This window comes from Aethina tumida, chromosome 1 (genome assembly GCF_024364675.1).
Source record: "Aethina tumida isolate Nest 87 chromosome 1, icAetTumi1.1, whole genome shotgun sequence".
Classification (NCBI taxonomy): Eukaryota; Metazoa; Arthropoda; class Insecta; order Coleoptera; family Nitidulidae; genus Aethina; species Aethina tumida.
Window position 1 is genome coordinate 11,257,452 of NC_065435.1, and position 25,438 is coordinate 11,282,889.

Below are 25,438 nucleotides of genomic sequence, written 5' to 3' on the forward strand. Positions count from 1 at the left end.
GGTAATTTTGAATAAACAAAAATTAATAATTGATATTTTTTGATAATTATCATAATTTTATCACGATTTATCTTGAATAAATATCTTAAATAAATAAAGGGGGTAATTTTGAATAAACAAAAAATGATATTGATATTTATAAGTTATAATTTTTGATAATTGATAATTTTTGATAATTATCATGATTTTTGTTATAATATTTCTTGAATAAATATCTTAAATCTCCCTCAAATTAAGGAAAAATATAATTTTGAATAAACAATAATTGATAATTTCATTACATAATTTCTCCTAAATATCTCAAATTTCACCATAATTAAGCAAAGGGACCATTTTCGTTAAACACCAACTGATAATTGATCGTACGCACAATTAATTTGGGGTAATGTGCCCCCGTGTCAACTAATAGCCTAATTGTTTATGTGATACCGGGGCGTCACACGCCATCGTAACCATTTGTAACAATGGTGTTACATTAACTCCGCATACACGACAATCATTTCAAGCCGGTCTCTTTCCGTTTCGTATTGGCGCTGCGCGAAAGGAAAGCGTTGAATAACATTTTTTTTTTTTCGTCGATAAGTGTTAAACATTCGTTTCGACACAACAATTGAATTAGGCACGACATATTGTTTTCTACGTGTTGCAAAATTTTTTTCCGGGCGTACGCACACAAACACGGACGGAATGTGTGCCAATCGGGCGACCGACGGTTACGGAGAAATTGATGTGCATTAATTAAAAAAAAAAAAAAAAATTGGTGGGTGCGCTTGCTGGTACGGCGACGGGGCCCTCAAGTGAGCCGGGCGACGACGAAAATAAACGGCGACTGGATGTTACCAGTAAACCGCATGAAAGAGCCAATCCGCATAACGATGAATAATTGGTAATAAAACTAGAAAATTAATTGGACCGTCATTAAATTTCTATAAATAAAATCGAATTAGTACAAAGTCGAATGGAAACTTCACGACGACGACGACGACGACGACGTCAAAACAACAAAACGAGGATATTAATTCAATTGGAAAATATTGATTCTGAATCTCGATATCCTGTTGCATTTATTTATAAATAAAAACATCCAGCCCGTGTTTATAAAACAGTACAATTTGTTTTTTTCTTTTTGTTTTAATACTCGTATTTGACCTTTTAAAGACAATCAGATAAAATATTCCAGTTTTGATAATGTTCATGACAGTTTTGTAACTGAACAACTAACGAGAACTAGTTCTTGTTTTTGGGTTTACCTACAATTCATAACTGTCTGGTGTTTGTAAGCAAAAAAAAACTACAGTAACTCATGTCGGATTTTATAATTTTAATTGTAAGAATTTAAAACGTTCATGGAATGTTTATTAGTATATAAAATGCTTGTAAAGAATTTTTTTATTGTGGGAAGTTGGAGATATGATATAAAAAATTATCTTGCGTCAAAACTAAGAAAAAAAAAAATATTTTTTTATGAAAACATCTTATATATATATATATATATATATATATATATATATATATATATATTTACAAATTGTAATTTTTTCAAGTACAATTAATTACCAATAAATATAAAAGAAGTTAATATAAGCTTATTTTCTATATATTTTTTCATAAAAAATCTGTTTAAATGATTAAAAAACAGATTCAAAATTAAATTTCAAAATATAAAATTAAATATTTCACAAAATAATTCTTTTATTTACTACTGTATAGTATTTGTAAGCCATATATTTTATTATATTTTTTTATACCTTAAAAATTTAAATTGTTCATAGAATATTTATTATATAAAATATTTGCAAAGAATTTTTTTATTGTGGGAAATTGAAACAGTGAAAACAAAATTATGGTCAAATAAAAATTTGTTGTAACTAACTACTTGGGCCAAAAATAAAAATGTCCAGTAAGTTGTTAAATTAAAAAGGTCTTTTTTATGGGAAAATGTACGAAAACAGAAACATATAATAAAAGAAGATAATACAAGTAAAAAATCAGATTTTGTTTATTTAAATTTTTATTAATACCTCTATAAAATTATTAAAAATATCCTTAAAGAAAATTTATTATTGATAATTTTTGATAATTATCAGAATTTTTGTCATAATTTTTCTTGAAAACCTTCCTTTTAACAATTTAAAATTTCTATTAAAATAAGCAAAAGTATAATTTTGAATAAAAAAATCAGAATTTTTGTCATAATTTCTCTTGAAAACCTTTTTTTTAACAATCTCAAATTTCTCTAAAAATAAGCAAAAGTATAATTTTGAATAAAAAAATCAGAATTTTTTTCATAATTTCTCTTGAAAACCTTTTTTTAAAAATCTCAAATTTCTCTAAAAATAAGCAAAAGTATAATTTTGAATAAAAACAATTGATAATTTATAATTTTTGAGATTTAACGAGATTTTTCTAATAATTTCTCTCAAAAATACTTCTTTTAATAATATCAAATCCCTCTAAAAATTAACAAAATGTTAATTTTGAACCAACAATTGATAATTGAAAATTTTTGATAATTATCACGATTTTTCTCATATTTCTATTGAAAATACTTTTTTTACAATCTCATATCTTCCTAAAAATAAGCAAAAGGATAATTTTGAATAAGTAAAAATTGATAATTAATAATTTTTAATAATTATCACGATTTTGTCATAATTTCTATTGAAAATACTCTTTTGACAATCTCATATCTTCTTAAAAATAAGCAAAAGGATAATTTTGAATAAATAAAAATTTATAATTGATAATTTTTGATAATTATCACGATTTTTGTCATAATTTACATTGAAAATACTTTTTTAACAATATTATATCTTCGTAAAAATATGCAAAAGGATAATTTTGAATAAATAAAAATTGATAATTAATAATTCCGTCGAAAATAATGTTTTAACAATTTCATAAAAATAATAAATTTTGAATTTGAATAAAGAAAAATTAATATTTGATAATTATCGCGATTTTCGTCATAATTTCTCTCAAAAATACTTTTTTAAAATTATCAAATTTCTAAAAAAAACACAAAATGATAATTTTGGATAAACAAAAATTGAAATATTTTGATAATTGTCATGATTTTTATCACAATTTCCCTAAAAAATTCTTTTTAAAACTCTCATATCTTCCTAAAAATAAGCAAAAGGATAATTTTGAATAAACAAAAATTGATAGTTGATAATTTCGAATAATTTTATCGCGATTTTCGTCATAATTTCTCTTAAAAATACTTTTTTAAAATTATCAAATTTCTAAAAAAAACACAAAATGATAATTTTGGATAAACAAAAATTGAAATATTTTGATAATTGTCATGATTTTTATCACAATTTCTTTCGAAAATACTTTTTTAAAAAATATCTAAAAATAAGAAATGAATAATTTAGAATAAACATGATAATTTTAGGTAAATATAAGGATAATTAATATGACTTCGTCAATTAAATATGCTTTAAAATGATTAAAAAAATCCTACATTTATCATAGATTTTATAAATAATATACAATATGATAATAAGAACAAAAGAGACACTTAAATTTGTACTATGAGAAATATTTTATCAAATAATCATTAAAAAATTATTACAAATAAGTATTAAACCGTTAAAATTAAAATTAGGAAAGTTAAAGTATCAAAAATTAAAAGCAATTCAAAACTATTTTTAGGTTAAAAAAAACATTATAAAATACTTCAAAATGAGATAAAAATGGTATTAAATTTTTATAAAAAAAAAATAATTAAAAGTAAGCTCATAATTTAATTAAAAAATTTTATACAAACAAATATGCCTTTGTTAAATTTTCTATGACATATTTTCTGTTAAAAATATAATTATTCAAACGTGAATTTGAACTTCATGAGACACACTTAAATTTGTACTATAAAATAATATTTTATAGAATAATTATTTTACCTCGGCTTACATTTAATACAATCGATAAGATTATCCATGGAACATTTATTACGATTAAGTAGTAACAAAAATAAATCGATAACGGAAAGGATAAGTGCATTAGATTAAAATTACTTGAACTTATTCACACTGGAAATATACAATTTTCCAATTTTTTAACTGTAAAAAATCACATTATTAATTTCAAATTTTAATAAAAAATATTTTAATTAATTTTTAGTATTTTTTATATATAAAAAAAAGTTTCATGCTCTTTTATTTTTGTTGTAATACCATATTTTTATGAAATAATTGATTTTAACAATTTTTAAAGGTTTTTTACCAACATTTTTTAGGTTTAAAATGCAAATGGGACAATAAAAATAAAAAAAATACGAATAAAATTTATGTCTGTCGTAAATTTGTACCATTTCTTATCGGTACCCTACTTCCATCAACAACTACCCCCTGTTTAAAAGTTTCCAGTCGGCTGAACTCCCCCAAAAAAACAAAAATTAAATAAAATAGGTGCAAGCATAACCTTTTTAAAGAACAAAACAAAAAGACACCATCAAAATATATATTTTATACCTGATGATGGTGACATGCTTCCTAAGGGGCGGCAACGTGTGACAAACGTCCGACACTGTAACCAAACGGCTGACGTGCTGTCTCCTGGTGGTGCAAACGACCCTGATTCGTTCCTGTTGCATTCCCGACCTACGTACCCTCACCACGGTCCTGTCGCACATGTCATTCACCGACGTGACCGAGTGTCCACCCCTGGGCGAAGGACTCAACTGTCTCTGGGGCAGATAGCGGTACGTGGGGGATGGCGAAGCGTGTCCGCGCATTTTCACACCTCTGTTATTCACCTAACTTAACCGCACATCACTGACGCCGTACGAACGAACGATGAGGCCCAGACACACTGAAAGATAGACCGTCAACTACTGAGGCTCACGTGAACCGACACAAAATCGGCTCATTGAAAATTTCGTTTATTTATAGACCCTTGTTTATGCACGATAAAAATCCCAAGTGTCGATTTTTGTTAAGAAAACCTCGATCGATGTTTGTGCATGTGAAAACTTGATTGGCAAGGGCTTCAATGTTCCCAAGACACAATGTTACGATTATATAATCGGTTCACACATTCGTAACATAATCCGGCATGTAACTCTTGTGTAGAACGGTGTGAAAACTGGCCGAGCACACGTACACATTAAAACATCCAGTCGGCCTATCGCAATTACAGATTGCAGTTTTCTAATAACCGGAATCGGAAATTAATTTTTCAATCGGTTTAAACGCCCATAACATAAACGACAACGGACAAAATTTTAATTTCCTGAGACGGATAAAATTTGTATGGACCTAGCTGGGACGTTAACCGTGCTCTGGGTTCGCAGACAAAAGTGTTTTGGCGTACTGATAATGGAGTTGGGGCACAATGGGAAAGGATTTTTCGGACGGATTTACTTTATGAAGTCATATCGTGAAGTTTAATAGATTGTTTTCCGTGTCTGGGAATTTGAGGAGTTTAAAATATTGGAGTTCTTGAGATAATGACGTTAATAAAATTGAATTAAATATTAAATGGGAAACTTTATCGTCACTTGGTACAAATACAATGTTTTAAAACGTATCATTAAGTGACTGAAAATAAATTACTGGAACGTTTTTCTTTAATTATGGGCTATTAGATAAAATTAGATATGTCAGAGGTTCAATAACCAAAGGAAAGGATTTGAACTGATTTACTTAATGAGGTCATGTCAAGAAGTGGACAGATTGTTTTCTCGTCAAAAAATTTGAAGTTTAAAATATTTAATTAAATATTAAATGAGATTCTTCACTTTGGGACCACTTTAATACGTCAAATTAGAAATATTAAAACTTACCATTAAATGACGTAAAATAAATTATTAAAATGATTTTATTATGAATTATTAAAAAGTGGACAGATTGTTTTTCCTGTTAGAAAGTTTGAAAAATTTAAAATATTACAGTTTTTTTGACAATAAACATAATTAAATTGGATTTAATAATAAATAAGGAGCTTTATCGTCACTTTGGGAGCACTTTAATATGTCAAATTACAAATATTAAAACTTGTCATTAAATGACGTAAAATAAATTGTTCAAATGTTTTTTATTATGAATTATTAGATAAAATTAGATATATTAGAAATTCAATAATAAAAAGGGAGATTTTTCGATGAAATTTACTTAAAAAACCAAATTAAAAGGTGGACAGATTGTTCTAATGTCAGAAAGTTTGAAAAATTTAAAATCTTACAGTTCTTTTGACAATGACCATAATTAAATTGAATTAAATATTAAATGGGGTACTTTATCGTCACTTTAATATGTCAAATTACAAATATTAAAAGTTGTCATTAAGTGACGTAAAATAAATCATTAAAATGTTTTTATTAAGAATTATTAGATAAAATTAAATATATTAGAAATTCAATAACAAAAAGGGATTTTTAGAAAGAAATTTACTTATAAAATAAAATTAAAAAGTGGACAGATTGTTGTCCTATCAGAAAGTTTGAAAAATTTAAAATATTACGTTTCTTTTGACAATGACCATAATTAAATTGAATTAAATATTAAATGAGGAGCTTTATCGTCACTTTAATACGTCAAATTACAAATATTAAAACTTGTCATTAAGTGACGTAAAATAAATCATTAAAATGTTTTTTATTAAGAATTATTAGATAAAATTAAATATATTAGAAATTCAATAACAAAAAGGGATTTTTAGAAAGAAATTTACTTATAAAATCAAATTAAAAAGTGGACAGATTATTTTCCTGTCAAAAAGTTTGAAAAGTTTAAAATATTTAGAGTTCTTTTGACAATGACCATAATTAAATTGAATTAAATATTAAATGAGAAGCTTATCGTCACATTGGGAACACTTTAAGATGTCAAAATATAAATATTAAAACTTGTTATTAAGTGGCGTAAAATAAATTATTAAAATGTTTTTTATTATGAATTATTATATACAATTATATATACTAGAAATTTAATTACAAAAAAGGAGTTTTCGATGAAATTTGCTTATAAACTCAAATTAAAAAGTGGGCAGATTGTTTTTCTTATCAGAAAATTTGACAAGTTTAAAATATTAGAATTCTTTTGACAATGACCATAATTAAATTGAATTAAATATTGAATGAGGAGCTTTATCGTCACTTTGGGAGCACTTTAATATGTCAAATTACAAATATTAAAACTTGTCATTAAGTGACTTAAATTAAATTATTAAAATATATATATTAGAAATTCAATAACAAAAATTGAATATTTCGATTATATTTACTTGTAAGTTAAATTAAAAAGTCGACAGACAGTTTTTCGTGTCAGATAATTATAAATTAGACTTTAATACGTCAAATTACAAATATTGAAACTTGTCATTAAATGACGTAAAATAAAGATTTATTATAATGATCAGTAAGAAAAACAAAGGAAGGCAAATTTACTTATAAAATCACTTCAAGAAGTAAACAGATTGCTTTCCTCGTCAGAAAATTTGAAAAGTTTAAAATATTAGAGTGCAATTGAGAATGACGTTAACTCAGTTCAATTGAATATTAAACAAGAAAATTTATTGCCACTTTACCAGCAATGTAATACGTCACATTACAAATTCAATATATATATATATATATATATATATATATATAAAAACTTGCCATTAAGTGACGTAAAATATGTTTTATTTTTATTATAAGCAATTAGAAAAAATAGACATGTTAGATTCTAGTTCAATGACGAGAGTAAAGGACAAATTTCATTTTATGTTGAAAAATTTAGAATATTACAATTCCTGTAACAGTAACGTTAAGCAAATCAAATTAAATATTAAATGGGAAAACGTTACTGTTACATTAAATTACAAATCAATATCTTGGAACATGTCATTAAATGACAGAAAGTAAATTACTGAAACGCTTTTTATAATTATGGACCATTAGATAAAATTAGATATAAGTTCAATAACATTAAATTTCAAAACTGGGTGTTTGGGCCTTAATTATTTACTGTTTATTATATGTATTACATTAAATTAGGTACATACTCATACTTATAACAAAACATTTATGAAAATAAAACAGTTGGTTCAAGGATTGAACCTTTCAAAAAACTGCAAGCCACACCAAACAGAAACACTTGTCTTCAATTAGATCCAATATGCAATTTATTTCAGTCCGTTTAACAAACACATTTCATAACAACTAATATGACCAGATAAGGTTAATTGGTTTACCACACGGTACGAATGGCCAACGGGACAAATCGACACTTGGGACTCAGATCGACCACCAAAAACAACTTACTGCCAGTACTCCCGCAAAACCAGGAAAACAACGCGGATCAACAAGTCGCTCCACACCAAAAACACGAACAACACTAAATGTCAGCTGACCGAATGGTACATGGAACGAAAAGGTTGCAGTTTAGAAGGCGAGCTAGCTGCCGCTAGTGACGTCACTCCGCAAGTCCTTGGAGTTGCATCACACCGTCGGGAGGTACGAAAATTCGGGAGAGGTGGTCGGCTGGTGGAGCTGGGGGATGTACGGGTAATTCGGGGGGGAACCCGGGAACGCACGGGCAGCGACAGCACCGTGCCAATACTGACGGTGGGCCCCCGACGACGACGACGACAACACCAGTGAACTAGATTGGCGTAGGAGCGGTGACGTAGTCGGCGACACGTAATTTCCAAGGTAAAGAAAACAGAAACAGAAATGCAAAACGGGACGTCCCTCCGTACGCGGACGCCCACACGCTGAATTGTCCGGTGCGGTCACGGGGCACCGTCGTCGGACATCGCGGAACACGGTGCTGAGTGCGGTGCTGCTGCGATGCCTCCGCAGCCAGGACGAACGTCGCGCAACACACGAAAACGGTCCGCAACACTCTGGCGTTTTGTTGTTTGTTGTTGCCTCAGGATATCCGTTCACTTTCCCTTATTTAGAAACCAATACGCTATTCGTTAGCCGGCTATAGCTGTGGCTAGCCACGGCGGCACGACACTTTCTAGGCTTGCGGACCGTGTGGAACAATCGTTGTGCCGTTTTAGCGGGGTGATTGACACCGGTGGACGGGCAGCTGCCCCAAAATCTAAGTTTCGCCACCCCTAGGAACTACAATTTTGTGGGGTTTCGTACAAAAGATGCAGCGAGATGCACCTTTGCCACCACCATCTAAATTATGTTGCTACTCTATGGGTTTCCATACAATTTGAAAAACTACGACAAGGATAAAATTGAGATGTGAAAGAAATATAATGATTGATGAAACTGTTTTCTTAGTTCCTTTTCCTTATAAAAACAAGAAATTATTGTTTAATTTGTATGACACCCTGTATGTTCAGTAGGATTAATTATGAAGAACATTTATAAAATTAAAATTAAAAAAAAGTAACGTGTTAACTTGTACATATCACGCTGTATATTGATTAGTAACAAAAAGATTTATTATTAATTAATTTACAAGGATGATTAAAAAAGTTGGAAAACCATAAAATGGTATATCAACTTAAAAATCACCCTTACTCAACATTATGTCAAAAAAATATATGAATATTTACAATAAAAATTAATGAAGTACTTTACATTTCTATTCTTAGGATTTCCAGTTGTATAGTATTGAAGACATTCGAGGAAATTTACAAGGATACTTGTACTGTTTGTTCATACATATTTACCCAAATTTATATGAAACAAAAAAAACCTATATGAATATTTGCCATAAAGAGTAATGAAGTGCTTTATGTTCCTACTCTTTGGATTTTCAGTTGAATAGTACTGAAGAAATTCGAGGTAATTTACAAGGATACTTAAAACTGTTGGAAAAACTAAAAAAATTGTATATCAACTCAAAAATCACCCTGTTTATTCATACATATTTACCCAAATTTATATGAAACAAAAAAAACTATATGAATATTTGCCATAAAAAGTAATAAAGTGATTTATGTTTCTACTCTTTGGGTTTCCAGTTGAATAGTACTGAAGACATTAGAGGTAATTTACAAGGATACTTAAAACTGTTGGAAAAACTTAAAAAATTGTATATCAATTCAAAAATAACCCTGTTTATTCATACATATTTACTCAAATTTATATGAAACAAAAAGCTATATGAATATTTATCATAAAGAGTAATAAAGTGCTTTATGTTTCTGCTCTTTGGATTTCTTGTTGAATAGTACTGAAGAAATTCGAGGTAATTTACAAGGATATTTAAAACTGTTGGAAAAACTTAAAAAATTGTATATCAACACAAAAATCACCCTGTTTATTCATACATATTTACCCAAATTTATATGAAACAAAAAAAAACTATATGAATATTTGCCATAAAAAGTAATAAAGTGCTTTATGTTTCTACTCTTTGGGTTTCCAGTTGAATAGTACTGAAGACATTAGAGGTAATTTACAAGGATACTTAAAACTGTTGGAAAAACTTAAAAAATTGTATATCAACACAAAAATCACCCTGTTTATTCATACATATTTACCCAAATTTATATGAAACAAAAAAAACTATATGAATATTTGCCATAAAGAGTAATAAAGTGTTTTATGTTTCTACTCTTTGGATTTCCAGTTGAATAGTACTGAAGACATTCGAGGTAATTTACAAGGATACTTAAAACTGTTGGAAAAACTTAAAAAATTGTATATCAATTCAAAAATAACCCTGTTTATTCATGCATATTTACCCAAATTTATATGAAACAAAAAAAACTATATGAATATTTGCCATAAAAAGTAATAAAGTGGTTTATGTTTCTACTCTTTGGGTTTCCAGTTGAATAGTACTGAAGACATTAGAGGTAATTTACAAGGATACTTAAAACTGTTGGAAAAACTTAAAAAATTGTATATCAATTCAAAAATAACCCTGTTTATTCATGCATATTTACTCAAATTTATATGAAACAAAAAAACTATATGAATATTTGTCATAAAGAGTAATAAAGTGCTTTATGTTTCTGCTCTTTGGATTTCTTGTTGAATAGTACTGAAGAAATTCGAGGTAATTTACAAGGATATTTAAAACTGTTGGAAAAACTTAAAAAATTGTATATCAACACAAAAATCACCCTGTTTATTCATACATATTTACCCAAATTTATATGAAACAAAAAAAAAACTATATGAATATTTGCCATAAAAAGTAATAAAGTGCTTTATGTTTCTACTCTTTGGGTTTCCAGTTGAATAGTACTGAAGACATTAGAGGTAATTTACAAGGATACTTAAAACTGTTGGAAAAACTTAAAAAATTGTATATTAACTCAAAAATCACCCTGTTTATTCATACATATTTACTCAAATTTATATGAAACAAAAAAAAATATATGAATATTTGCCATAAAGAGTAATAAAGTGCTTTATGTTTCTGCTCTTTGGATTTCCTGTTGAATAGTACTGAAGAAATTCGAGGTAATTTACAAGGATACTTAAAACTGTTGGAAAAACTAAAAAAATTGTATATCAACTCAAAAATAACCCTGTTTATTCATACATATTTACCCAAATTTATATGAAACAAAAAAAACTATATGAATATTTGCCATAAAAAGTAATAAAGTGCTTTATGTTTCTACTCTTTGGGTTTCCACTTGAATAGTACTGAAGACATTAGAGGTAATTTACAAGGATACTTAAAACTGTTGGAAAAACTAAAAAAATTGTATATCAACTCAAAAATAACCCTGTTTATTCATGCATATTTACCCAAATTTATATGAAACATAAAAAACTATATGAATATTTGCCATAAAGAGTAATAAAGTGCTTTATGTTTCTACTCTTTGGATTTCCAGTTGAATAATATTGAAGACATTCGAGGTTATTTACAAGGATACTTAAAAATGTTGGAAAAACTTAAAAAAATGTACAACAACTCAGAAATCACCCTGTTTATTCATACATATTTACTCAAATTTATATGAAACAAAAAAAACTATATGAATATTTGCCATAAAGAGTAATAAAGTGTTTTATGTTTCTACTCTTTGGATTTCCAGTTGAATAGTACAGAAGACATTCGTTGTTGGAAAAACTTAAAAATCTCCAAAGCACCCTGTTTATTCAATTGGATTTATTTAAATTTATGTCAAATAAAAATATATAGATATGTGTCATAAAAAATAATCACATTTATACTCTTTGAATTTCCAATTGAACATAATTTAAAAATCATACTGTACATTGGATAAACGTACAGTGAAATTCATGTTAAAAATTTCTATGAATACCAAAAAAAAAAAAAAAATAACAAAATGTTCTTTACATTTCTACCCTTTGTATCGGCATTTGAATGTCATTGAGCATATTCGGGCTAATTTACAAGGATGCTTTAACATTCTCGAGCACCGAACCAGAAATCTTCCACTCGGTCAACAGTTACCACAATTATAGAACGAAATTCCACTAGAGTGCATTTCAACAGGGAATCAAAGCATTCCAAACGTTCACCGGATTTTTATCGAGAGGGTGCCCCATTGCTAATAACGATTTATTTTTGTAGGTACGTTCCCATTAATTGTTCATAATAAAATCACTATTGTCAACAACAAAAACAAGATAAATATTTTTATTTATTATCAAATTTAATATCCATTCTTCCAGTCATTAATTAAATATTTATCATTTAAATAAAATCCATAATAATTCTAGATAAGTATTAAATTATATTTATACACTTCGATTAACTTATCAAAATAAATGTAAATCGTGATTCAGTTCATTTTAAATTAAATGCTATTATTAATTAATATTTAAAGAAATTATATTGTGATTAACAAATATATTATGTAATAGGGCAATTTTAAACATAAAGTATTTTTTTCTTAAATCAAGTGACATTTATATACTTTATTAGTCATTCGTTGATTTAACTAAATGTTTTTTATTTTAATAAATGCACGTTTTTAATTGTTAATTTTCGAATTTTTATGGGCACATTTAAATTTACTGCCAGTGCAGTAATCACGTATTAAAAATGATTACTTCAACTTAAAAAACATGCTGTATTTATTCACAATTGCTGAAGTTCATTTAAAACAATAGATTTTTATCTCATGGTTTATTTTCTTTAATTTTACAGCTTATAAATTATTATTAGGGGAATAATTTCGTATTTTATTTTAAATTTAAACCTTTAGTTTTTGGATTGTTCACTGAAATTTTGCTTTAAAAGTAAAATAAATTACAAATATCAACGTAAACAAGATAAATATTGTATTTATTAAAATTCTTTGTGCCTATTTTACTAGTCATTATTTAAATATATACAGTGTGGCCCATTTGAAAGACCAATAAAATTTGTATTTTCTTTTTAATTGTAAAGCATCAAAGTACTTATAGACAAAATATCACGTTTTTAGACCCAAAACCAAAATTTAATAATAAGTGACTTTTAAGAGATGAAAATTGAAGAAATTGCACTAATAAATTTTTTATATAAAATCTAACAACACCACTGGATTAAACACCCCTGAAGTGGATAAATAACAAATTTCATAAATAATTAAACATTTTCATAATTTTGTGGAAAAATAAAAAAAAAATTATTTTTTTAATTAAGTTGTCTCTGGAATGTATGTATATATATATATATACTATATATTTTTCCAGTTATTATTTAAATATATATATAAAAAAGAAATTTTCATAAATTACATTGACATTTTACGACTCACTGTATATATATGGGCATAAATAATATGATAATAAAACTGATTATAATATATTTTTTTAAACAAAGAGTATTTATCAAATAAACATTAAAATTTAACTATTATAATTTCGTTTATTGACTTCATAAAATGGTCAATAACAGAAACATAAACAATAGATAAAATTCTAACACTTTGTTCACTCTGTTATCATTTCTAACTGTATTGAAAAATACCGGAGAGAACACCATGGAATACAGTTAACAACACAATATGCATCTGATAAAAAAATGGGACCAAATGAAACTAACATATATTCAAATGCAGCAACAATGGTTCCAACAAATGGTGCGATTTAAAGTGTCATTCACCGAATACTTGCAATACAGTTACACAAAATCGTGTAAATCGTTCGCTGTGTGAAAATTTTAAACAATTTGTTCGAATCCGTCGGCGAAAATATTGCTAAACCAGTATTTTTGTTGAAAGAGAGACAGAAAAAAAAAATTAATCGACACGGTTGTTTCAACATGTTCGGACTAAACAGGATCCAAAAGGTTCCTTTTGGGTGTGTGGTACCGAATGGTCGGGTTCGAAACAATATATATGTATATGATTCATGCATTCGTATTGTCATTAAAGCTAAACAATAAAAACGTGATATTAAATATAAATTATGTGGCGGGGGCTCAACCGCACGCACGATTTTTCGGAACCACCGAAACATACTAATGAAATGTAAATATGTCCAGAAAAGGTATCACAGTGATGCGGCAGGAGAATCATCCACCTGTTTCGGGAATTGTGACAATGGTAAAATTTTGCGTTTTTTCCAGGATTCACTAAAAGTTGTCATGGTGTTTAGATAATTATCTACTGACAATTATATGCAATTTGATCAAAAATTTTTGATTTGCCTCAAAATTCTTCTTAAAAACATCCAAAATTTGTACTTTATTCAAAAAAAAAACTTGAAAATTATCTATTGAAAATTGTCCAAGAATTTTTTTATTTCCCCCAAATTCGTCCTAAAAGCCTTCAGAAATAGTAATTTGTCTAAAAAAACTTACAAGAGGGTTTTTTGATAATTATTATTAATAACTACCATTGATAACATTTTGACTATTAGTAAGATATTTATTCCTTAAACATTATCTATTGATAATTTATATGAAATTTGACCAAATATTTTTATATTTCCATCAAAATTCATCTCAGAGACCTCCAAAATTGGTCGATTGTCCAAAAAAAACTTACATCAGTCTTTCCTGACAATTATTATTGGCACTATCACTGATAATATCTTGATAATTATCAAGATATTAATATGTCTTGAAAAATATCTATAAAAATTTGAACAATAATTTTTGTATTTTCCCTAAATTCGACCTAAAAACCTTCAGAAACAGCAGTTTGTCTAAAAGAACTTACAAGAGGGTTTTCTGATAATAATTATTAGTAACTACCATTGATAATATTTTGAGAACTGGTAAGATATTTTTTCCTTGAACATTATCTATTGATAATTTATATGAAACTTGTTCAAATATTTTTATATTTCCATCAAAATTCATCTCAGAAACCTCCAAAATTGGTTGTTTATCCAAAAAAACTTACATCAGATTTTTCTGACAATTATTATTGGCACTATCACTGATAATATCTTGATAATTATCAAGATATTTATATGCCTTGAAAAATATCTGTAAAAAATTGACCAAGAATTTTTGTATTTCCCCTAAATTCGTCCTAAAAACCTTCAGAAACAGCAGTTTGTCTAAAAGAACTTACAAGAGGGTTTTCTGATAATAATTATTAGTAACTACCATTGATAATATTTTGAGAACTGGTAAGATATCTTTTCCTTGAACATTATCTATTGATAATTTATATGAAACTTGTTCAAATATTTTTATATTTCCATCAAAATTCATCTCAGAAACCTCCAAAATTGGTTGTTTATCCAAAAAACTTACATCAGATTTTCCTGACAATTATTATTGGCACTATCACTGATTATATCTTGATAATTATCAAGATATTTATATGTCTTGAAAAATATCTATAAAAATTTGTTCAATAATTTTTGTATTTCCCCTAAATTCGACCTAAAAACCTTCAGAAACAGCAGTTTGTCTAAAAGAACTTACAAGAGGGTTTTCTGATAATAATTATTAGCAACTACCATTGATAATATATTGAGAATTGGTAAGATATTTATTCCTTGAATATTATCTATTGACCATTTATATGAAACTTGTCAAAATATTTTTATATTTCCATCAAAATTCATCTCAGAAACCTCCAAAATTGGTTGTTTATCCAAAAAAACTTACATCAGATTTTCCTGACAATTATTATTGGCACTATCACTGATAATATCTTAATAATTATCAAGATATTTATATGGCTTGAAAAATATCTATAAAAATTTGACCAATAATTTTTGTATTTCCCCTAAATTCGACCTAAAAACCTTCAGAAACAGCAGTTTGTCTAAAAGAACTTACAAGAGGGTTTCCTGATAATAATTATTAGCAACTACCATTGTTAATATATTGAGAATTGGTAAGATATTTATTCCTTGAATATTATCTATTGACCATTTATATGAAACTTGTCAAAATATTTTTATATTTCCATCAAAATTCATCTCAGAAACCTCCAAAATTGGTTGTTTATCCAAAAAAACTTACATCAGATTTTCCTGACAATTATTATTGGCACTATCACTGATAATATCTTAATAATTATCAAGATATTTATATGTCTTGAAAAATATCTATAAAAATTTGACCAATAATTTTTGTATTTCCCCTAAATTCGACCTAAAAACCTTCAGAAACAGCAGTTTGTCTAAAATAACTTACAAGAGGGTTTTCTGATAATAATTATTAGCAACTACCATTGATAATATATTGAGAATTGGTAAGATATTTATTCCTTGAATATTATCTATTGACCATTTATATGAAACTTGTCAAAATATTTTTATATTTCCATCAAAATTCATCTCAGAAACCTCCAAAATTGGTTGTTTGTCCAAAAAACTTACATCAGATTTTCTTGACAATTATTATTGGCACTATCACTGATAATATCTTAATAATTATCAAGATATTTATATGTCTTGAAAAATATCTATAAAAATTTGACCAATAATTTTTGTATTTCCCCTAAATTCGACCTAAAAACCTTCAGAAACAGCAGTTTGTCTAAAAAACTTACAAGAGAGTTTCCTGATAATAATTATTAGCAACTACCATTGATAATATATTGAGAATTGGTAAGATATTTATTCCTTAAATATTATCTATTGACCATTTATATGAAACTTGTCAAAATATTTTTATATTTCCATCAAAATTCATCTCAGAAACTTCCAAAAATAGTGATTTATTCAAAAAAACTTAATTAACGAGATATTCGTGCCTTAACAAAGATCTCTTAAATTTTGAGGAAGAATTTTGGTATTTCCCTCAAAAATCTCTCATGTCTTGATAATTACCGAGTATTTTCTGTTGTTGACTGGTTTCTATTGTTCAAAAAACTTATTAAAAACAATTTTATACCACCCATAAAGTTCAATCTACACGAATAATACGAGTTACAAAACCGATTAAAAATTTATTACCATGCAAATCTCGATGGATACGTTTTATAACCATTGCTGCATTTCTCGGGGCCCCCAATAAAACCTTCTCGTGTTTCAAATTAAAATTTAAACATTATATACTCCCCCGTCCGTGAACCATGAAGTTACGCACCATATGCCATACCTTGTGGATTATATGATCAGTCAATAAAAAAAAAAGTATTTCCCAAAACAGTCATTAGCATATTACTTTTAATTTCGCCTAATGGTAGGTGAACAACACCTACCCAATCCGCATTACATAACAGCAAATTTCACCTTATTCATAAACAAAAAGCAATAAAATCAAAGCCAAAGACAAAACGGTGCAATAATTGCGCAAAACCCGATTCTAGAACCTTGTCCGAGTCCGTAGAAGGCAAAACGATGTACACAAAACAATCCGGATGACCAACGAAAATCACTCGACGCTGCTTTCACCGTAATTTAGGGTACACAACGAAAAAACCGAACTTGTATAAATTTAGCGAGACCCAATTCCGGCGGATTTAATCCGCCGATGCGACAATTCAATTAATCGCCCGGATCCGTAACAGCATCGACTTCGGCCGGAGAGAAATCACACCACGTACACGAAACGTTTTGCACTTAAAACGTTCGTGCGTTTTTCTTTTGTGCGACAGTTTTCGCGTCGCATTAATAATCCGCAATTTCTCAAGTCCCACATAAATACATAAATTTGCAGTTGGGAATTTAAATGAAAGTATCGGACAATTAACAAATTAAAAACACTGCTTACCGGATCGAAAGTGTTAATTTAAAAAGAGAATTGAAAATGGTTCTTTTTTCATGGAGCTTAATTTTCGAAACTACACAGGCGCATTTAAATAATTATAAATAATTTCCATCGATAATTGTTTCTGTGTGTTTCGTTATCGATAATGCGCCGAGTAATTAATTCAAAACTTAATAGAACGTAAACCTTTGAAAATGCGATGCTCATTTGTGTATTTAATAATAATGGACGGCGGGTTTTTAACCTATTTGTAAACAATGGGATTTTCATATTTTATAATTAATAACAAGTTTCTTGTCGTTTATTTTAAAATTAACAAACTAAATGAAGCTAACTGTCTATTCAAATTACTTGTGTTTGTATAAAACCAGTGCAATTTGCTGTAACTGTAAAAAACGCCTATACGTTCTACCCAAGAATCGCCAACAAGCCTACGACATACTAAATAACAATCGACCGAGATAATCTTGTTCAAAACAACCATAAACTCTTCCTTAATAAATCCTTTACTTGTTATAAATTTGGAGTGTCACAAATTGATTCGTTTTGACTGTCACATTTTATATTTTCAGACCATATAGAGTGTCATTTTATTAAATTGTTTGTAATATCTCACCAATTATTTAGTCCTCATTTTAACTGTAGTTTTCATTGTCTATATTATCCCTCTATTTAATAGGATTGTTTGTATTATGTAAAAAAGTACTCGAACAACACGCTGTACATTTTACTTAATTAGTTAGTTATACGATAATACTTATTTTTCACACCCTGTATTTTAATGGGACAAAATTATATATTTTAATAACCTTAAACTACCAAAGATAGGTAAAATTGCATAGAAATATTTTTAATTTACTTATTATATTTAATAACATATTTATCGAAAATATAGTAATAAAATAATTGATAAATTATAAAGTTCAATGATTCTAATAAAATTTTATTAGTAATAAATATTACTCCTTAAGTTGCCATAGCCTCTCTACCTTTGACAAGATAATAGTTATTTTTTACACCCTATATTGTAAAGGAACAAAAATATATTTTTAGTAGCTTGAACCTTCATTTAAAAAACGAACTATTTTTCCAGGAAGGAAGAAAAATTTGTACATTGATACATTCAGTATAAACCAGAGAGATTTTGGGACATCTTATATAACAAGTACTTAAAAAATTTAATTATATTGAAGTTTATAATAACTAATATTTATTTTATTATGTTTTAGGCGATTAGATGGATTAACATTCCTTTTGGAATAATTTTTTAATTTACTTATTATTTTTAATAATATATTTATAGAATATATATTAATAAAATCATTTATAAATTAGAAAATTAAACGATTTTAATAAAATTTTAACAGTAATAATTATTATATACATATTGTTTCTATTGGAAATTTAACTTTTCATATAAATAAGAGTTTTATAATTAAATTTAGTGATCAGACAAAATCAGACTTAAGTACATTTGACTTACTTAAATGGCCATAGACTATATATCTTTGATAAAATAATGGTTATTTTTTACACCCTGTATAGCAAAGGAACATAAATATATATACTTATTAGTTTGAATCTTTATTTAAAAGAGAAACTTTTGTTTCAGGTAGGAAGAAAAATTGGTATTGGCACTTCTTATATTACTTTGATATATTCAGTATAAACCAGAGAGGTTGCCCACAAATTTTGGAACATCATGTATAACAATTACTTGTAAAATTTAATTATATTGAAGTTTATAATCGTCAATATTTATTTTATTATATTTTAAGAGATTAAACGGATTAACATTCCTTTTAGAATCATTTTTTAATTTATTTATTATTTTTAATAATAAATTTATTATTTATTTTTTAATATCATTTATAAATTACAAAATTCAATGAATTTATTAAAAGTAATAAATATTATATCCATATAGTTTCTATTAGAAATTTAATTTTTCATATAAATAACAATTTTATAATTAAATTCAGTAGATCACACAAAATCAGTCTTAAGAACATTTGACGAACTTAAATGGCCATAGACTGTATATCTTTGACAATATAATAATAAAATATTTCTTCAATAATTGTCAATTTTTTAAGGGATAATGATTATTAAACCTTTTAATATCATTTTAAAAACATTTACTTTACTTTTAATTAATAAATTTGGAGAGTAATAATAAATAAACTACAAAAAATTTACATTTTTACATATATTTTCATTCAAAATGTTGATTTAAATATGAAACTAAAATATTTCTTCAATAATTGACAATTTTTAAGGGATCTTGTATAACAAGTACTTGTAAAATTTAAGTATATTGAAGTTTATAATTATCAACATTTTTTTTATCATATTTTAAATGGATTAACACTCCTTTTGGAATCATTTTTTAATTTACTTATTATTTTTAATAATAAATTTATTAAAAATATATTATAAATTAAAAAATTCAATGAATTTAATAAAATGTGATCAGTAATAAATATTATATCCATATTATTTCTATTAGAAATTTAATTTTTCATATAAATAACAATTTATAATTAAATTCAGTAGATCAAACAAAATCAGTCTTAAGTACATTTGACTTACTTAAATGGCTATAGACTGTATATCTTTGACAAGATAATGCTTATTTTGTACACCCTGTATTGTAAAGAAACAAAAATATATGTTTAATAGCTTGAACCTTTAAACATTTAAAAGAGGAACTATTGTTCAAGGAAAGAAGAAAAATTTGTATTGTAACTTCTCATATTACTCAGAGAGATTTCGGATTTTTTTTGGTTTCTTTTGAAAAGATTTTTTAATTTACTATTTTTAATTATATATTTAACGAAAATATATTAATATAATAATTTATAAATTACAAAATTCAATGATTTCAGTAAAATTTTATTAATAATAAATATTGTATTGATATAATTTTTATTTGAAATTATTGTTTAGACATTGTAATGTTCAACTAATTTGTTTCTAAAGTCTCCATTTTCAGTCAAATTTAGGCAATTTGGGATACTCTGTCAAGATATAAATATATTTTATTTAAATTTTAACTGAATGCTATGGGAAAGCCGTCCAAAAACGGATGACCAACAACAACAAAAAATAAAAATAAAAACGCCGACCTGTCAAGTAGACATAAACGGGCCCGAACACATGTTAAATGTTTACAATTAAACCGCGAAGATGGTAAAAGGCAGTTAAAACACTTTTAATTGGCCTCCCATTGCCACCGCTGTGCCGTTACACAACAGCCACACTAAAAGCCTTTTTTGTTAACTACCATCTTCCACCGTCACGTCTTTTGAGGAACTTTCAACAACCAGTTCTTTTTCCACACTCAAACAAACGACACTCTTTTTACTGAAACTTGCATCTGATATTCAAGGAAAAGAGTCGCACGTTTTACTGTCGCGGCATTTCCCCTTTTCAACTTTATTTTATCCACATTTAATTAAAATTTCGTAATTGCGAACTTACAAAATTTATTTTTAATCTCGTTACGTTTAATTAAAAGTGGGCCTTTGGCAAAGTTTATTTTTGCGGTAGCGTCAAACGAACGTTGTGATTTACCCAGACAACTTGACAGTTTCTGAAAAAGTAATTAGACCTTTTAATAGAATTTTAAAAACATTTATTTTACTTTTAATTAATTCATTTGGAGAGTAGTAAATAAACAAAAAAAGATGATGTACTTTTAGATATATTTTCATTCAAAGTGTTGATTTAAATATAAAACTAAAATATTTCTTAAATAATTGTCAATTGTTTATGGGATAATGGTTATTAGACCTTTGAATATAATTTTAAAAACATTTATTTTACTTTTAATTATTAAATTTGGAGATAAATAAACTACAAAAAATTTACATTTTTACATATATTTTCATTCAAAATGTTGATTTAAATATGAAACTAAAATATTTCTTCAATAATTGTTAATTTTTAAAGGGATAATGATTATTAGATCTTTTAATAGTATTTTAAAAACATTTATTTTACTTTTACTTAATAAATTTGGAAAGTAATAATAAATAAACTACAAAAAAATTACATTGGTGATATATTTTTAGACATAGTTTCATTTAAAATGTTGATTTAATTATAAAGCTAAAATATTTCTTCAATAATTGTCAATTTTTTAAGAGATAATGATTATTACACCTTTTAATATAATTTTAAAAACTTTTATTTTACTTTTAATTATTAAATTTGGAGAGTAATAATAAATAAACTACAAAAAAATTACATTGATGATATATTTTTAGACATAGTTTCATTTAAAATGTTGATTTAATCATAATGCTAAAATATTTCTTCAATAATTGTCAATTGTTTAAAGGATAATGGTTATTAGATCTAATATAAATATAATAAATAAACTACAAAAAATTTACATTTTTACATATATTTTCATTCAAAATATTGATTTAAATATGAAACTAAAATATTTCTTCAATAATTGTAAATTTTTTAAGGGATAATGATTATTAGACCTTTTAATAGAATTTATAAAACATTTATTCTTCTTTTAATTAATAAATTTGGACAGTAATAAATAAACTATAAAAAATTTACAGTGATTCTGCATTTTTATATATATTCTCATTTAAAATGTTGATTTAAATATTAAACTACACATTCTTGAATAATTGTAAATTCTTTAACAGATAATTTTCCAATACACTCAGAATTTAAATATTCGAAATGATTTTGGCAAATAACATGTATCATAACTATAACTGATAACGAAATTTTCAAGTAATTACAGTGAATTTTTAGGCTATCAATTATTAAACTGTCATACAATAAAATATGTCTTATCTGTTCCGTTTCTTATTGTTAGTTGGCAGAATTAAACTAGTCATTCCTTCGATTCTCTAGCAAATGATTCAGTCCATAACTATTGGATGTCTAATAATAACACGTTGATAACTTATAAAAGTTTGTCAAGCTTCACTTATGAGACATTTAAATTGTTTTAATCTCATAGTTGAATACATAACAAACGACAAATTTATATACGTCTTAAATAAAACCAGATAAAACAAGTAAGGCTTAACAGAAACTACCAATTCACACCCTCACGGACCAAAACAATCCGATTAGAGTGAACCAAAGGGGTCCAATTGGAAAGGCATCATAATCTTTCTTCCCTTGGACATTAAGTCCAACAAGATAGTCAAGTCACGACGTTCCTAATGCTAATAAACGGGACCTTCCGGAACGTCTTACATACCCGACGTCACTATATTTATAAAAAGCGTCGCGACGCCGACACACACCGGTGTTTGTGTGTGAATTCCCGTACATGCGCTTTGTGCACGTCGTGGGAGGCGTCCAAATAAAACTTACGTCACAACAACAAAAAACAATTAAGGTTTTTTTTTTGGTCGACTTACTGAAACTGACATTGCAGCACTGTGCGAACGTAGCTGGTGAATTGGCCGAAGATTTTGGACAGACTTTCGCACCAGAACCGGCCAAACATCGTCGGCCGCGACTTACTAGCGAAATGCCATCGATATTTGAATAACAACGTGTTACATATTGTAACACAATGATTATCTTTATCAGTTGAATATAATTAATTATCCTTCATGATAAAAGGTATTGTAAATTCGGACGTGTGACAGACGAATTTATCTCTACAGATCGTAAACAAACCGCCGTTTGTTTACTCGCCCCACGTCGTCCTTACTCAACGAGGCTCCTTCGGCCGATTTAAATGTTCGACATATACAACACAACGTACATAACCTAGTTTCGTTTTTTCTTCGGCCATCGACCAACTGCTGCGATTTTTTACGAAGGCGGACAAAGCGTCCAAGGAACGGCTTTCGGAAGGCGCCAAGGGGGTTGGCAATGGAAAAAACAACACACACATGACAGGGGCAACTCACCTTTCATCTTGGAGACGTTTCAGTTCCACCATTTCCAATTCGAATCGGAGATTGCTGTTTTCGCACAGCAGCAAATCCCTTTCGCTTGCGACCCCATCGAGCTCGCGCTTAAGACGGATTATTTGATCGCGCTGCTCCCGTATTATGGCATCTTTCTGTGCCAGAACGGTGTTAATATCGATATCTGTTCCGGCCATTAGATTTACAGGCCTCCCACTGATACGTTTCACGAATACAATTTCACGTATGTTACGGCACCGACCATACTCTATAACGCACTGGCATATCTATGTTTAATAACACATTTTGACACTCGGTTGTTTAATTGATAAATATACTGATAGTGGTTATCAATTAGATTTGTACGACATTGGCAACAACCTAAATAGAACCCGCCATATTGTTATTGTTAGTGGAACTCCCTGACGTCATACCTAAACACGACCGGCTTTTTTTACCTAGAGGGCGTACGTTACCATAGTGATAACATAGAAACCTACAACAATGGTGTATACGAGGGAGGCTTGATTGTTCGTTTTTTTAATTTCAACCAAATATTATTTATTTATATTAATGTTAATCGAAATAAACTTCCATTATTATAATAATAAAATTGTTTTTTGTAGTTGATACTTCAAATTAAATATAATAATAACAAATATACAGGGTGACTTCAGAAAATACAGCCCACTATCGAAAGGTTATTAGAAAAATTAAATTAACTCCTCATTAATCATTTAGTTGTTACTTTTCATTATTCTTAACTGTTTCTGCATTTTTTTGTCATAATAAATCCAATATTATACAGGGTGATATACGTTAAAAAGTGTTTTATCTTTGGAACTTTGGAAATTTGAAAAGTTTACTTAATAAGATTTTTGTAATTTACTTTTTCTTTTAAATGACAATGTGGTTTATACATAATATATTTATTTAATAAAATCATTTTTTAATGTAAATGAAAATTAATATTGAAAAATGTGTATTTAAAAGTATACAGACTGTACCCTACCACGACTAGATATATTATTTACATATATTTTCATTCAAATGTTGATTTAAATATGAAACTAAAATATTTCTTCAATAATTGTCAATTGTTTAAAGAATAATGGTTATTAAGCCTTTTAATAGAATTTTAAAAACATTTATTTTACTTTGAATAAACTTGAAAAATAATAAATAAAGGACAAAAAATTTACAGTAATGATACATTTTAGATATAGTTTCATTAAAATAAATTTTGAGGGCAATAAATAAACTACAAAAAATGTACATTGTTGACATTTTTAGATACATTTTCATTTATAATGTTGATTTAAATATTAAACTAAAATATTTCTTCAATAATTGTCAATTGTTTAAGGAATAATGGTTATTTTAATAGAACTCTTTAGTGTAATTGAAATTTAATATTAAAATTATTTATATTTTTATTATTTATTATTTGTATTTAAAAGTATACAGGCTGCCACGACTAGAATTTATTGTAAATTTGAAAGAAATTGACCCAACAGTGATTTGTTA

General features: G+C 27.1%; 1 protein-coding gene across 6 annotated transcripts in view; it reads right to left on the reverse strand.

Moving 5' to 3' along the window:
- LOC109608805 (IQ motif and SEC7 domain-containing protein 1) overlaps nt 1–24,303 on the reverse strand; it is a 63,571-nt gene extending 39,268 nt beyond the window's left edge. For 2 of the 6 annotated variants that reach the window (XM_049961086.1, XM_020025355.2), the window contains exon 1: nt 23,912–24,303. In XM_049961086.1, coding sequence (XP_049817043.1) covers nt 23,912–24,108 — 197 coding nt within the window. In that variant the 5' untranslated portion in view covers nt 24,109–24,303. Of the gene's footprint in view, nt 1–4,481; nt 4,822–23,410; nt 23,528–23,911 lie in introns of those variants that run through there. The other 4 variants (XM_020025354.2, XM_049961088.1, XM_020025353.2 and 1 more) reach the window with 3 other exon arrangements.
- Nucleotides 24,304–25,438: the final 1,135 nt, after the last annotated feature.